This window comes from Heloderma suspectum, chromosome 11 (genome assembly GCF_057233095.1).
Source record: "Heloderma suspectum isolate Gila_16-S chromosome 11, 16-S_ref, whole genome shotgun sequence".
Classification (NCBI taxonomy): domain Eukaryota; kingdom Metazoa; phylum Chordata; class Lepidosauria; order Squamata; family Helodermatidae; genus Heloderma; species Heloderma suspectum.
In genome coordinates, this window is record NC_139468.1 from 24,692,163 (window position 1) to 24,707,995 (window position 15,833).

At 46.1% G+C, this 15,833-nt stretch overlaps 1 protein-coding gene across 1 annotated transcript in view; it reads left to right on the forward strand.

Moving 5' to 3' along the window:
• The window catches only part of ADAMTSL3 (ADAMTS like 3), a 415,333-nt gene that overhangs the window by 157,278 nt on the left and 242,222 nt on the right, over positions 1-15,833 (forward strand). The window contains exons 4-5 of the mRNA XM_084817237.1: positions 2,500-2,627; positions 5,149-5,194. Of these exons, the coding sequence (XP_084673363.1) occupies positions 2,500-2,627; positions 5,149-5,194 (174 nt within the window). The remainder of the gene's footprint in view (positions 1-2,499; positions 2,628-5,148; positions 5,195-15,833) is intronic.

A 15,833-nucleotide genomic window follows, 5' to 3' on the forward strand; every position in this document is an offset into this window, starting at 1 on the left:
AGTCCAACCCCCTGCTCAATGCAGGAATCCAAGTCAAAGCATCCCTGACAGATGGCTGTCCAGCCTCATCTTGAATGCCTCCAGTGTGGGAGAGCCCACCACCTCCCTGGGTAATGGGTTCCATTGTCATATTGCTCTAACAGTCAGGAAGTTTTTCCTGATGTTCAGCTGGAATCTGGCTTCCTGGAACTTGAGCCCATTATTCCGTGTCCTGCACCTTGGGATGATTGAGAAGAGATCCTGGTCTTCCTCTCTGTGTCAACCTTTCAAGTACTTGAAGAGTGCTATCCTATCTCCCCTCAGTCTTCTCTTCTCAAGGTTAAACATGCCCAGTTCTTTCAGTCTCTTCATAGGGCTTTGTTTCCAGTCCCCTAATCATCTTTGTTGCCCTCCTCTGAACCCTCTCCAGTTTATCTGCATCCTTCTTATAATGTGGTGCCCAGATGTAAGTGTGGAACTATAAAAGGCTTCAATGGCGCCAAAGCGCACTGAAACAGAGAGTGAAAATTTATGCTGGACCTGCAGCCAAGTCCCTATGCTGAGAATATCCCCCTCCCCCTCTTGTGGAACATGCTTCTAAAGTAAGATTCCAGTCCTCATTGTTCAAATAAAGGGCTAATTTAAATTGGAAGCTGCCCTATACTGAGTCAGACCCTGGGTCCATATGACACTCACTGTCGACACTCACTGGCAGCAGCAGTTCTCCAGCGTTTCAGATAAGGTTCCTTCCCAGCTCCACCGGGGGGGGGGGAATCAAACCCGGGACCTTCTGCATGCAAATCAGGGGATGTACCACTGAGTCATGGCCCCCTCCCCAATCCAGTCCCACCTCTTCCTCAGACTACACCAAGGCTGCTTGGCTGGAGGGGGCACCTTTCCCCTTCCCTGCATCCTCTCTTGCCCCTTTTGGAGGCTTTTTACAGACCAATGGGAGGGGGCCAATAAGCTGACCCACCAGCCCCCATACAGGACTGAGGGGCAAACGGGGGAGCTTTGGGTCTACAACAGGAGAGACTCTGCATCTCCCGCTCTCCCCACCACCACCAAGGCGCAAACACCCATGTGTGGGAAAGCCGAAAAATTGTCAAGAGAGACTGTAGGCAAAGGCACCGCTGTGCTGAAGGGGCCCTAACCCACCTGGGCAAGGAACAGCAAACCACCACCCACTCTAACGGTATGGCAGCTGAGGAAGGCCGCCCACCTTGCCCACTCAAATCGAAGTGCCAGGCAGCATCGGCCAGCAGCCCAGGAAGCCCAGAGAATTCCCATCCCAGATGTGATCTAACCCTATCGCCTCTGGCCCTACAACTGGGCTCTCCTCCTCACTGTGCTGAACAGGCTGGGAGGGGGGGTCCTGCCAAAGTGAAAGAAGCGGGGGAGGGGTGTGTGAGGCCCTATTGGCCCACCAGACAAATCTCAGGGCTAGGCAACACTGCCCGCCTCGTGCTGCGCCAGGCTGCGCCCATGTGCGCAATAAAGGCAGCGCCGTCCAGCGAGCCGGAAACACCACAGCCAAACACGCCCCAAAAGCCGCTGCCATGCCGCTCACATCAGGCCCAATGTGGCCAAAGAAATTGCTGTGTTGCCAAAGCCATGAGAAGGGAGCCACCTGACTCCCGCCGCTGCCACCCACCTCCACGGCTGCTTCTTCACTGGCTGCAGGAGCACGTTACCCTCTCTGCAGCCACACTTCAAAGAGGCTGGAGGGAGGGGCCCCTTGCCCTGAAATGGCTGGAAAGCCCCTCCCCAAAGATGCCACCGGGAATGCCAATGCCCCCCCCACAAAATCCCTCCCACAGCCAGGCAAGCTGGACGCGGGGGGGAAGGGACACCTATCAAGAAGTTGATTGGAAGAAGGGAAGGCTGGAGCAATGAATCGTCCAGAGAGACAACAGACAACCTCAGTGGTTTGTGCCCATGCATATGATTTGAGTTCCCAGAGCCTTATTTAATGCCTCTAATTCTCATGGTGCCCTAGCATTTATTTCATGGGACACCATTTAGAAATTACTGTTTTTCATGCCACATGGGCAGTAACTACATCATACAGCACTATAAGCAGTGATACTCTGGAGGCTTGTCATCTTGCCTTAACCTCTTACTAGACCTAGCCCCTTCAAGTGAGCATTTTACATCATTTTTCAGAGGGGCAGGGGGCATTTTTCAAGGTCTGATGCTCATAAGTTTCAAATCTGCAGAGGAGAGGAATACAAAGTTACGAAAGAGGAGAAGAAGAGGTTTTGAAACCACTTCTTTTTCTCAAAGTGGAGATATATTTTGGACCAGTTCTTTCCAGTTGTAAATATATCACCTCTCTCTCTCTCTCTCTCTTTCTCTCCCTGCCCCCCGTTGACATAATAATTTATTTTGGACCAGGCATCTCTGCTTATTTCCACCAGACTAGGAATATCCCCGGGGTAAATAACCAGTTAAAAGGATTTGCAAAATATGCAACTTTCCTGGACTGCTGAGTTACTTTTCTTTCTGTCATGTTTCCAGACCTCAAGAATTACCCAGCCTGATGAAGATAAAGAAAGTGGCTGGGATGCCTGGGGAGCTTGGAGCGATTGCTCACGGACTTGTGGAGGAGGTGCATCCTATTCTCTAAGGAGATGTTTAAACGGCAGGTTGGTCACTTGTAGTGTACTTCATGAAGTCACAAATTATACAAAACTGGAGTTGGTGATTATTTAGAGGATATAAGCTAAATCACTTGACCCTGGAGATTTGGGCTGATTGCATTAAAATCTGTTTCAATAAAAGGGAAATTTATATACATGCAAATAAGAGCTTACAAGCCAGTTGAGAAAAATAAAATCTAATGAAAGGTTTAAGTTAACTAACTGTGTTTATTGAAACAAACTGTTACGTCTTTTATCTTTACAAAACTTCCTTAAATATAGTGTTCTTGGTGTAAACACCAGGGCGGCCACACAGTGTCCTTGTTCTGGTCCATCGACGACTTGCATCTGGAGGTTTGTCAATGAGCGCACGCAACTCATGGCAACATAGAGCAGAAGACAGGTGTAGGCAGATAGATCCAAGAAGAGATCCAAGAGCGCTGTCAGGAGTGATCGATGGGACCAAAGTCTCATCCAGTTTGAGTGGCAGCTTGAATCAATTGTGAACTGTACGGGCACCCTTCATAAACATGCACATCAGGCCAGGCCAGGCGACAGGCACACACTTCTTGCCTTGGCTGCACATCCCAACTTTGACTTACAGTGACAACTGTTGTTATTCATGGAATCTGCATGTCAAGAGCTTTCCAATGAAGTGTTCATGAGAATTGGTCAATGGGAAGGCAATCAAAAAGGGATGACCAACTTAACTCCCAACTTTGAACTATCTATCTATCTATCTATCTATCTATCTATCTATCTATCTATCTATCTATCTATCTATCTATATGATTGAGTAGTGGAAGACAAAATGAAGAACTACTGCAAGGGTGCAGAACCTCTTTCAGCTTGAGGGCCAAATTCCATTCTGGGGCCACTTTACAGTGGTGGGCAAGGCCATAGACAAAACAGGGCAGGGCCCAAATACAAGCATATTGTAGCTTAAAGCTCTTACTGTCAGTAGTTGAGCCTTAGGAGAGGCATTTCAACCATTCAGAATGGGGAGAAATGCATAAAAGCTGGGAGAATACCAAGCCATCAGTGGTCTGGGGGAAGTGGGTGAGGCTCAGGGAAGGTGGCATGGCCATCTAGGGAACCTCGGAAGACTTGATGTGGCCCAAGGTGGAGGTTCTGCACCCCTGGACTACTGGCTTGGCAGTCTCATCTCATATATTCTCCAAAATACTGTTGTCTGCCTCCACCCCAAGGACCAAATTACACCTTACACATTGCAGTCTTGTTTAATAATAATCCATCCAGTGGAGGCTGGTGGCTCTGATGTCAATGAGGCCGGAAATCTATTCTGGGCTTCAGTCAGAACCTGTCAGAACTCTAAAGGAGCTATCCAAGGTGCTGAAGCGATTTTGGGGATTGGGTTCAGCACCTTGGATGACTCCTTTAGAGTTCTGACTGTTTCCGATTGAAACCCAGAGCGGATTTACAGCCCCACTGACATCGGAGCCACCAGCCTCCACTGCACCCAAAAGCCCTCTTTGCCCCATCTGTTGCAAAATACCATCTGAGGGTTGCAGACACTTGGACACTTTGCAGCAGAAGGGGAAACAGAAAGGTACTTAATTTCTCCCTTGCCAACAGTTTCCCAATGAAACTCCTCCTTCCCAGCTGCTTCTGTGGCTGCCAGTGTTCCAGAACAGTATTTTCCTTGCAAATAAGAGTCTAGAGCACCAGAGTAGATAAAAGCAGGGGCAGGTTTCAGCGAGAAAGCAGCTGCCAGGGGAAGGATTAAGCACCTACTTGTTCCCATCCCTTCTCTGCTGCAAATTGCCCTCTCTAGATGATTTGCAATGGAGAAAGGGATGTTGGGTTAATGTTACATGTGGCTGCACAATATGGCGCCATTTGGTCCTACAATTGCCGTCAAGAATTTTCGGAGAATTTTCACTTGGCCAATCTTCTCAGGGCTGACTTTTTCCTGCTCCCTAATCCAGTAGCCTACACATTGGAGACGTGGGTTGCTGGTTTTGTTGAGAAGATGAGTGAGTGTTTGAGATTGACCAAAGGGCAGGAAGGAGGAGGAGGTGGTGGTGGTGGTGGAGGAATAACCTTGGTTGGGCGACCTCTTCCTTCCTGTCCCTCCCCTTTGCTAGTCACACACCCTCCTCCTTTTCCGGCTTCCTGTCCCTGTGTGCCCAGAGGCTCTGATCTCTGCCTTCCATAAGCTGAACCTTGCTCATGAATAACTGGCTTGGCATGATTTAGAGAGCTCTATTGTTCACCGTGTAAATCATTTGTCGGAGCAGACTGCTGGTAAACCATGTAATGTTCTGTGCATAATATTTCAGAAATGTCTCAGTAGATTGGGACTTTGCACAGATGTAAGACTAACAGGAAAAGCTGTAACTGCTTCATCAGACAGTCACGTTAACCTATTCATCTTCCAAACAGCATTAAATATGAGAAACAGTGATGCACATCCAGTATTAGAGACAGTAATTTATGGGAAGGGGTCGTCTTTTAATGTTACTTCTTCTTAGTCATTGCATTCAAACCTTGTTTTTTCCCCCAGGAACTGTGAAGGCAGGAATATTCGATATAAAACTTGCAGCAATAACGTGAGTCTGATCTATTATTTTATTTTACAACAGCTGTAAAGTTTCAGTCATCCTACTGCTTTTGTAAAAAGAAAGAAGAAAAAAGAATCCTAAGTGTTTCTTTTTGCCTAATGCTGACCTCAAATTGGGCATGTGCAGCTCCTAAACATGTGTGCGACATGAATACAAATTATTCTACTTAATTGTACAGGAGAGAAAGCTCATTGTACTTCAATGACTGTCTTCAAATATTGCGTCAGAATTTAAGGGCACAATCCTATGCACGTTAGACTGAAAAAAAGTCCAAGAGCTTCCAGCATGCCCCAACCAGCCATGCTGGCTGGGGCATGCTGGGAGCTGTAGGACTTTTTTCTGTCTAAACATGCATAGGATTGCACCCTAAGCATGTTAAATCCCATTGATTTTGATGGAGATCTAAATACATGCTTACATCACTTGTCCAAGACATTTTACTACTTGAGGCAAAGAACAAGATGGTTTTCCCCTGTCCCATGCAGAAAAGCCGATTGGACTTGCAGTTGAATCTTACTTTAACACTGGCCAGGGGGCCACATCTTCCAGTGCACTTGAAGGCAACAGGCTAATTTAGGGGTCAGAGGGAAGGCCATGTGGCACACAGAGCTCTATCCTCCAACAGAGGGGAGTGGCTGGGGGATTCAGGAGGAATTGCCACTGGACCCCCGCCCCCCATTCCTTAGCATCAGCTGTCTGAGTGGCTGTGGCACTCTGCCTAATGGTAGGGCCAGCCATGCATACTTAAATGGATCAATTTGGACTTAAAGGTGCTTTAACTTGGGCTAGATTTTGCATTAAAATATATCAAGCGCCCCTTCTGTGAAGCCTTCAGCTTAACCTTTTAGTACTCACAAAGCAGAAAACACGACGACAAGTATGTGTAAGTGCATTCACACATATTAATCTCCTGAAGGTGACATTTGATTGCACGCTGCCCTGAAGTTAGCATCATGGCATTATCAATGATACTTCACAGAGTAACATTAGCAAAAAAAAGTAAGTTCCCTGCCTGGCTCTTACAATCTATGTTTCTGTAGCAGGGAAGATATCAAGAAGGAGCGGGAAGATAAGGAACTCATGGCTTTCCGGTCCTGTATGTGCAGGATCTGAAATATTAGCAGGGGTAAAAGCAAGCAGGAGATGATTCAGGGGAAAAGTGACTGGCAGGGGAGGGGTAAGCAGTTGCTTCCCTTCTGTCCCTTCTCTGAAGTTAATCAACCCCACCTGAGGGTGCTGTTGGAACTAGAACAGGGGGCCCCTGGATGTGTGCATTGTTGCCCTGTGTGGTAGTCTGTCAGGGCTATGGATTGTAGGATCTCCCCAGGCAGAAAAGTGTTCTCAGGCACTGGAGTAACTCTGCCTTTCCAGTCAGGCCATTGGCTCTCCTGAACAGGAGGGGCTATCAAGGCTTCGTGTTCAGGCTGCAATTTTGCCTGGACAATGATAGTCTTTCCTGGCTGTAGCTTGCTTTGACTTTTAATGTATTCCCTGCTTCTGACTTCGAGCGTATTCCCTGGTTTAACCACTTGGCTCAGACACCCGGCCTAGGTCCTGGTTCCTGAAGTTTGAATCAGCCCCCTGTCAGTAGCCACGGATGTAGACAAAACACACTGGAGTGGTGGTTAGGAATAGACTTTACTTGAGATGTAATAGGCTTACATCTTGAGGTAAGTTGGCTGAGATTAGCCTCAAGGTCAGCATCCCTTGCAGGAGGAAGTAGGAAGAAGAATAGGAGAGTAGGGAGAGGAGACAATAGGATCTCCCAGGGGACCCCCTCTCCCTGACTCAGGTACATATTAACTCTTTAAGTCCAGGTTAAGTGACTCATGGCCCGAGTCCTTCCAACCGTTCCCAGCTCCTGGCTCGCGCATGACAAGTACTTATGGCTCAGCCCTGACAGGCATGTTGCAAGGGGGAAGGGGCTTATTGTATTTTGCCAATGAAGGATTGAACTAGCATAAGTTCCCAGTTCCTTTTGATTAGCAGTTATTCATACCGTTTCTTACGCACTCCAGTGGATTAACTCCCATGATACATTCACACTGAAATATCACGTACTATATTCTTATGTTTTTCCTTTGCTCATTACAGCTCTGACTTTTATATCATCTGTTTTGTGTATTTTTCTGCAGTTGTGTCAGCAGTTGTAGTGAATGCTTTGCACTTAGCTACTCATTTTGGAGCAAAACTCGTTCTTCTGATGCAACAATTGTATGTTTTTGTCAAAGATCTGGAAATGATCTGTGTGCCTTTGTAAATGCAGTTCATAAAATAAATTGCCTGCAGTATTCTTCTCATCCAGTGCTAAACTGTCTGGTAATGGCTCTGTAGATTGTCTCCCGCTCTTTTACCAGAATTCTGTGACTATTGTAGAGGGATTTTTTAATTTATTTTTAACTTGGTAAAGCACTTTTCTGATGCACTTTGCTGGTATGTAGCCAAAATGTGCATAGAGTCAGAATCAGAGACCAAGCCAAGAATTACTCCAAAGTCAGAGTCAGGAATGCGTGCTGGATCGGAGCCTGAGGAATAAGATTGTGCCACAGCTAGAATAAGACTGCAAGCTAAGAGAACAAGTCTAAGCAAGATACGAAACAAGACATAATACCAAGTACAGCAATTAAGGCATTTAGGGTGGTGTCAAGAGTCATGGAAGATTCCAGGAGGGAAAGTGAGGTAAAAAGAAAATGCAGGTTCTGCCATCAAGTAGTAGTATGGCAATTTCATATGGCAATTTCACCCAGGTGCTTTCCCCCTGAAGCAGTTGTATATCATCTTTGTATTCACCCCAGGGATCTGCAATGGATCCCTGCTCAAATCTATAGCTGCACCAGGGGATAGGGTATGTTTGTGCAGGACCCCCTCGTCCTATACCATTGCTGCTTTAAGAGATATGATCTATCTGGTGCAAAATCTTAGGGGTTTTGAACCGGGAACTTTACAATCCACAAATACTTAACACTATCTATCACTTTGACAGCCAATCAGAAGAGAGACCTGATGTCCGTGGCCCTTGGGTGCCACCAATGTGGGTGGCCAGACAGGTACTGCAGCTGACTCAGCAGTTTCCTGGTGACAACAGGGAACAGTAAGGGTTCACTTAGCCCTAGAATGGGAAATGTGTGGCCCTCCAGATGCTGTTGGACTGCAACCCCCATTATCCTGGCATAACTACTGGCTATGCTGGCTGGGGCTCATGGGAGCTGCCCTTCAACAGCATCTTGAGGACCACCTGTTTCCCACCCCTATAAAGCCTGGCTTAGCTCTTCAGTGTGAGCAGCTCATCTCTGGCATAAAGGAAGAGGTACCTTTGCCTGCTCGTCACTGCATTTGTCTGACTGCTCAATGTCTCCTTTTGCTCCGCCTCTCCAGCCCAAAGAGCCAGTGATGAAGGGAGTTCTGGGCCTGCACAAGATATACTCCCAGCCTGTGTGGTCCTTTCTTCCCATGTCATCATGATAACCTCATGTTATGTAAACTTGCTTTTATAGGTTCATGCTAGAACTTGCTGCTTGGTAATCTTGAGGCAAGTTTCAGAGTAACTGGATGAGAATCCGCCACTGGAAGTTGGTTGATAAAAGTGTACAGCCTTAAGGTTTCTAACTGAAGCTTATGGGCTGGTTAAAAACTGGCATTCCAGCAGGCTTGGTTTATAATCTGAGCTGGAAGATGCTACTCAGGGAGAGAAGTTAGTGACTGACTGGCCCTGCCATTAGGCAGAGTGAAGCAGTTGCCTCAGGTGGCCGATGTTGGGAGGCAGCAGCAAGTTGTTGGAGGAAAGACCTGTGCGCCATGCGACCTGCTGTGTCCATCTGAAGTTAGCCAGGTGCCTTCAAGTGGAATGGAGGATGTTGTCCCATCACCGATGTTGAAGGGAGATTCAGCTGCCAGCCCAGTTGGCTTTTGTACATGGAATGGGAGGGAGCGCCAACTTGTCCTTTGCCTCAGCCAGCAGCTTGTCTTGAGCTGCCCCTGCTTGTAAGGTGTGCTGTGGCTCTCAAAGGAGGGACCCAAGACCCAACTCCAGTTGCTTATGCACTATGTTAGCAAGACAGCTCAACAGAAGAACCCCAAGGTACATCCACACAACTATCCACCTAAGCTTGTTCACCAGCAAAACAAATGGAATGGTAAGTCAGCCTCAGCTCTGTTTTAATTCAGCAACTTGTTGGGTACCCCCCCCACACACACACACACAACACACCCCCCCCCCATCATCTGACACCTTGCATTTATAAACCTCTGGTACCTTTAGTCTGAGTAGCTCCCCTTTGGGATAAGGACCAAACTTCTGCTAGACAAACTATTTCTTGCCCCTCTATTCCCTGCTTTGCCTTGCTCTACCCTGTTCCCTGGATTCTGCTAACCTAGTTTTGAAATATTGCCTGCCATCCTGGCTTTGCTTGGAGCATGCCTTCATCTCCAACTCCCTAGGATTGGGGCACTTTTATCCTCCGAAGCACTATCCTGTCTCAGCTTAGGAAGTTTGTGTCTAAAGCACCACTTATAGTTCTTGCCACAGGTGAGGTAGTGCTGCTGAACTAATGGAAAATGCAATTCAAAAGTAAATGAGTGTCCTGATCTGGTACTTCTACAGCGTAGGTATAACATGGGAAAACATCCTCTATTTAGTATTTACTACTGCCCCCTTGTCATAAATGCTGTCCCCATGGATGTAATATGGTATACACACACATACACATTTATACATATACACAGACAGGGCAATATATATTCTGTGGTTCCAAAAAATTCCGCACAAGAGCAACTCAGATTCCACAACTGGAGAAGCTTAATTCTGCATTCTGCAATTTGCATACATTGTACAAATTTGCACCAGTTATCTTCCTTTGCATATTTTATTTTGTCATTCTTACCATTTTTATCAGTTGTACTCCTTCTGCTATTTTTTGGTAAGGCGGAAGAAGCCATACATGGGGCACTGAATCCTTCTTCATCAGAAAAATTCAAACCACAAGAGGTGGAAAACTTGTCAGACTGCTGGAGAGGAGCCCACATAATTTAATATACTTCCATTCAAATAAATAAATAAATTCCCTGAACACAGAAAACTAGCATTACAATGGAACACTTCTCTCTGACAAGTACTTTTCTAAATGAAGGGGGGGGGTTTATGTGTGTGTGCATGCGTGTGCGCGCGCGTGTATGGAGGAGGACTTAGTTACATGAGCTCACCTGCAGTTTTGAAGTGGTACAACTGGGACACAGCTTTTCCTCCTCAAGTGAAGGCCAAGCTGCATGTTATGCAGGACATTCATGGCCACATCTGCCAAGGCTTTCTTTTACAGTTGCATGAGAATGTCATTCCTGTTTGCAAATCATGTGAACATGTCCTGTTCGCAACACTAAATGCAAATGCTAGCAGGAGTGTAATTCTTGAGAAATGTTTGCAATTTTCTGAGCTTGCATTTGCATTCAAAAGTGTACATTGCCCGCTCCTCCAAAGCTGCATTTTCACACATTAAGCCTATGGGGAGAAAGTGTGCATTTGGAGTGTGTGCTTGGAAAAGTGCACTTTCTGAGTTCGAAAAGGCAACTTTTCCTGTTCCAAAAAAAAAAGAGAGAAGATTCTCGCATTCAGGAGCGAGAACAAGACAAGCATTGAGGTGGAAAACGGAGAACCTCAGCAAGCTCCAACATCCCTCGTTCTTCCTACTTTCTTTCATTAATGACATGCAGCCTCGGGGGACTGCCACTTTTACCAGAGAAGCAGCACTGGAGGAGGTGGTGTGATAACTCTTTCTGGCCCCTGTGTTGTTTCCCAATCAAAACCGGTTCTCCCCACACCCAGCACCTCGTGTGCACCCAATGAGGGGAAAATATAGGGAAAGATTTTGGTGAAAATAGGGGGAAATACAGGAATACTCTTATCATTACAGGCTTTTAAGAAGGCCTTGAAAACATATTGTTTTACTCTGGCCTTTTCCCGATTTGTTGCCGTTTTATTGTGTTTTTATAGCTTTTAATATTGAATCGGTTTTATGTGTTTTATTGCTGTAAGCCACCTTGGGAGGGCTTCTGCTGTGAAAGGCAGCCAAGAAATATTTTAAGTAGAATAAATAAATAGATAATGATTTTGATTGGGAAAACAGCACCCAAGGTTAATGCACGCTCATCTCCAGTGCTGCTGCTGTCCTCTGCGGTGACATTATTCTGTCAAAAAAGAAAACGTCATGAAATCTTATCACGGATCTCTCATGTAATATGTAGCTTGGCCCAGAAAATTTGGCCGTGGTCAGCAACTCTTCTGGATTCTGAGATTACACCAGAAAGTGACCATTCACGTTAAAATGTCTTGGTGACCCAAAACATGGCTACTACTGTCTTTATTATTTTGTTCTTTGTATCTGATGATTAGATTCCGTGAAAGAGAGAGAGAAATAAACATGAGGGCTAGAAACTTGCGTCTAAAAAAGTAAGATTCTCAGTAAGTTAAAATCTGTGTCCCATGGCTTTCTGCACCGCCATGGAGTCATGATGCATACAGTTCTGTTCATAAATTAACCTGTGCTTCCTCGACTTGCTAGTGGTGTACTGTTCTAAAATATGACTGTAACACCCTCCAGTGGGAGATTCTGCTTAGTGGATGTATTGAATCATTTTAATCTCTCATAGGAGAAGCTCCTTGCCCACTTTTATAAAGCTGGTTGCTGCCAACTGGCTTCTCCAGCAAGACAGCACGAGGCATGTAAAAAGACCTTGAATTGCTACAATATTTCCCCTCCCCCACTTCTTGGATGGGTTTTGTAATGTTTGAGCCACATAACGGAGCAAACTGCTAGCACAAGTCAGTGGAACAAACCCTCTGGTGTGTCGACTCCAACGCATGAAAAAACTTGGATATCGGATGTAACTCCTAATTGCTCCCTCTGTCACAAATAGGACCCACCTGTCTTGTCCCCCTTCATTTTGCATCACCGTCTGTGAATTAAATGTAAATCTGATCTGTCTCATGCTCTCAGGCAGAGATTACGGCAATGCACAAACCATCACGTACACTCAACACATTCTTTATTTCTGTATATGTGTTATGCCCCAGGTTCTGAAACTGTGATATCTGTGTGGACGTTTTGGTGGTGTTGGATGCACAGAGCATAAGGAACTGGAGATAGGCAGCTACTGGGCCCTTTGGCTTGATCACCACAGCACCCAGAATAGCGACATTGGCATAGTTTACGTCACAACTTTCTTCCAAATGCATCTTGTAGCTGTGAGAATCTAAGCCAGCTCTGTAGGAAACCCCATCTTTAACCAGGCCATAAGCTTGTTTGTTTTTCAGATTCCTTTATTTGCATCAGCCACAGGCCTTTGTATTTTTAATACAATGTACAGGGAATAAAGGCAGGATTACAGCCGACTGAACTTACCCAGGTTAGACTCTAGAAATTTACATTAAACACAAATGCCAAAATTAATACACAATCCTTTACCCGTAAAAAGATTAAACAGATAAATTGCTGATCATTCAAAAGGACTGTTTGAAATTAAGACTGAGATGAAATAAGAGATTTTATTTTAATTGTTGTTGTTGTTCAGTCGTTCAGTCGTGTCCGACTCTTCGTGACCCCATGGACCATAGCACGCCAGGCCTTCCTGTTCTGCGCTCTCTCCCAGAGCGTGCTCAAGTTCATATTCATTGCATCGCTGATGCTATCTAGCCATCTCATCCTCTGCCGTCCCCTTCTCCTTTTGCCTTCAGTCTTTCCCAGCATCAGGGTCTTTTCCAGTGACTTTTCTCTTCGCATTAGGTGGCCAAAATATTTGAGCTTCAGCTTCAGTATCTGTCCTTCCAATGGTCTGGTACCCCCATCTCTTTCAGAATTTGCCAGAGTTTGTTGTGATCCACACAATCAAAGGCTTTAGTGTAGTCAATGAAGCAGAAATAGACGTTTTTCTGGAATTCTCTTGCTTTCTCCATGATGCAGCAAATGTTGGCGATTTGATCTCTAGTTCCTCTGCCTCTTCGAAACCCAGCTTGTACTTCCAGTAGTTCTCAGTTCACATACTGCTGAAGCCTAGCTTGTAGGATTTTGAGCATCACCTTGCTGGCATGTGAAATGAGCGCAATTTAATAGCACCTGCTAAAAATTTCATAGTCTTTGCTTCACCAGCTTATCTTGATCTGCAGGAAGAAAAGACACAGAAGCAGTAACTGGTGACCCTGGAATGAATAACGGTAGTGGACTAGTTTGTTTGTTTTATTTAATTTATATCCCACCTTTCTGGCAAAAGGTGGTGCTCAAGGTGGCTAACAATAAAATACAGATTGAAAACAAAATCTTAATTAAAACGCAACATAAAAACAAATAAATTAAAAGTACAATAAAACAAATTGTCAGGATGGAAAATGAGCCAATAGAGCCCCAGAGCAGTTCTGATTCTGAGGAGGAACAGCAATCCATGGGAGAGGAGCTCGCTCATCTCTCACAAGCACAGCAGCTGGCAGAGATAGTGAATCTGGCAGTGAGAGAACGCTGGAGGGGGGCTTGCTGGATGCTCGGCGCAGACGCAGGGAGTGATGACAGATGGAGGGTGTGGAAAAGAGGTGTAGTGCTCGCTTGGCACGCAAACAACGGTTGCATCCTGAGGACCCAAGGGAAAGAGGGAGGATCTCTCCCTAACCCATAAGTTCAGGGTCTTCCCGTGGTTCACCTTCAAATGGGGACCAACTGCCTTACCTGGAGCTTAGGCTACTCTGCTATCTTTCCCCAGTGCTGTTCCTTGCTTTGTCGCTAGTGATTAGTAACTAAAAGAGTCATAAAGGAATAAAATCTCGGAAAGAATTCCTCGTCGTCTGTGTCCTGAGTTGGCTATTGGTGGGGACTGCAAGAGGCAGCTAGGGCACTCCTGACACAAATAGCACCATTTAAAAGCTCCTTCAGCAACATACCAGCTTATATGCCAGAGGGTTGCCTGAATAAAAACACAATTGCCTTTTGGCAGAAAAACAACTGAGAGGGGGCCAACTTAACCTCCTTTGTCAAGGAGTTCCAGAGCCTTGGTGCAGCCACTGAGAAGGCCCTGTCTTGCATCCCCACCAAACGTGCCTCTGATGATGGCGGTACAAGGGCTTCCCCTGAAGATCTTGAAACCTGAGCTGGCTTGTATGGGAGAAAGCAGTTTTTCAGGTAGCCTGGTGCCAAGTTCACTTAGGGTGCAATCCTATGCATGTTTAGAGAGAAAGAAGTTCTACAACTCCCAGTATGCAAATATCTTAAGATGGGTACCTTTCCAGATGCATAGCTAGTATGGAACAACACACCACCCACCACCAAGTCCAGGGGTATTACAAGCCCTGAAAACATTGCCAGACAGTAAGCCACTGTAGCGGATGAGCTGTCGCTGTGAGTTGGCTCAGCAATTTGGGAGGAAGAGGACACCAGTGGAATTCTTTCATCATGAAGAGGGAGCAACACTATGCCCAAGGGAACTCAGATTTCTCGCATGGTTGTCCTGCAAGATAAGAGTTCATGCGTGGTTTGCACCAGCTTGTTTTATTATTTATAGGGTTATATACCTCTCTGCATCCAATGAGATTCCTGAGTGATGAACAATAAAAAGACAAAAGGATCAGATGTTTGTGGCCAGCACAAACCGGGAGCTAGAGGTTATTAGGGAAGGGCTTGAGTGGGGGCCTCAGGCAGTTACCATAGCACCAAGGCCCAGGTGGTCATGTGAACATGTATAAAGCTGCCTTATGCTGTGTCAGACCATTGGCCCAACTTGCGGTGGATTGCCCCTATGCTGACTGGCAGCAGCTCTCCAGAGTTTCGGACAAGAGACTTTTCCCAGCCATACCTGGTGGGAATGAACCTGGAATCTTTTGCATGGAAAGCGTGCGCTCTCCCAGTGAGTTACAGCCCTTACCCAATTGGAACATAGGAAACTGCCTATACAGGGTTGGATTCTTGGTCCATCTAGCTGTGGATTGTCTGCACTCACTGGTGGCAGCTGTCTAGGGTTTCAGGCAAGGGGCCTACCCAGTCAAGGCCGTCGATTCCAATATCAGCGGGGCTCTGAATCCGTTCTGGGTTTAAGTCAGAACTCTAAAGGAGCTATCCAAGGTGCTGAACCAAATAGGTTCAGCACCTTGGGCAGCTTCTTGAGAGTTTTGATTGATTCTGACTGAAACCCAGAGCAGATGCACAGCCCCACTGACATCAGAGCCACCAGCCTCTGCTGGTCCTACCCAGCCCTCCCTGGAGATGTAGGGGATTGAATCAGGGCCTTTCTGCATGCAAAGCATGTGCTCCAACACTGAGCTACATCCTTTCCAGTGGCCACCAGAGGGCATTCTAGAAGCGCCATTAGGGGGGCAACCCTCCTGTTGGAACCCCACCCTCTCCTCCTCGCACCACCAGGGAAGGTTACAGAATTAAAAAGCATTTAGCAAAATGTAAGTGCATTTGGGAATTGCATCCACAAAGTCCACCATGTTCCTTTTCAAATAGCAGAGTATAGAAAAACAGAAGAAATTAATGACACTGTTCTGTGTACATACTTTTGTAAGAAACCAGACTACAGATTTAAGGCTTTAAGTATTTAAGGAATGCTTTGTTACTTGTAATGCCCCGCCGCCCCATGGAAATGTATGATCTACTTT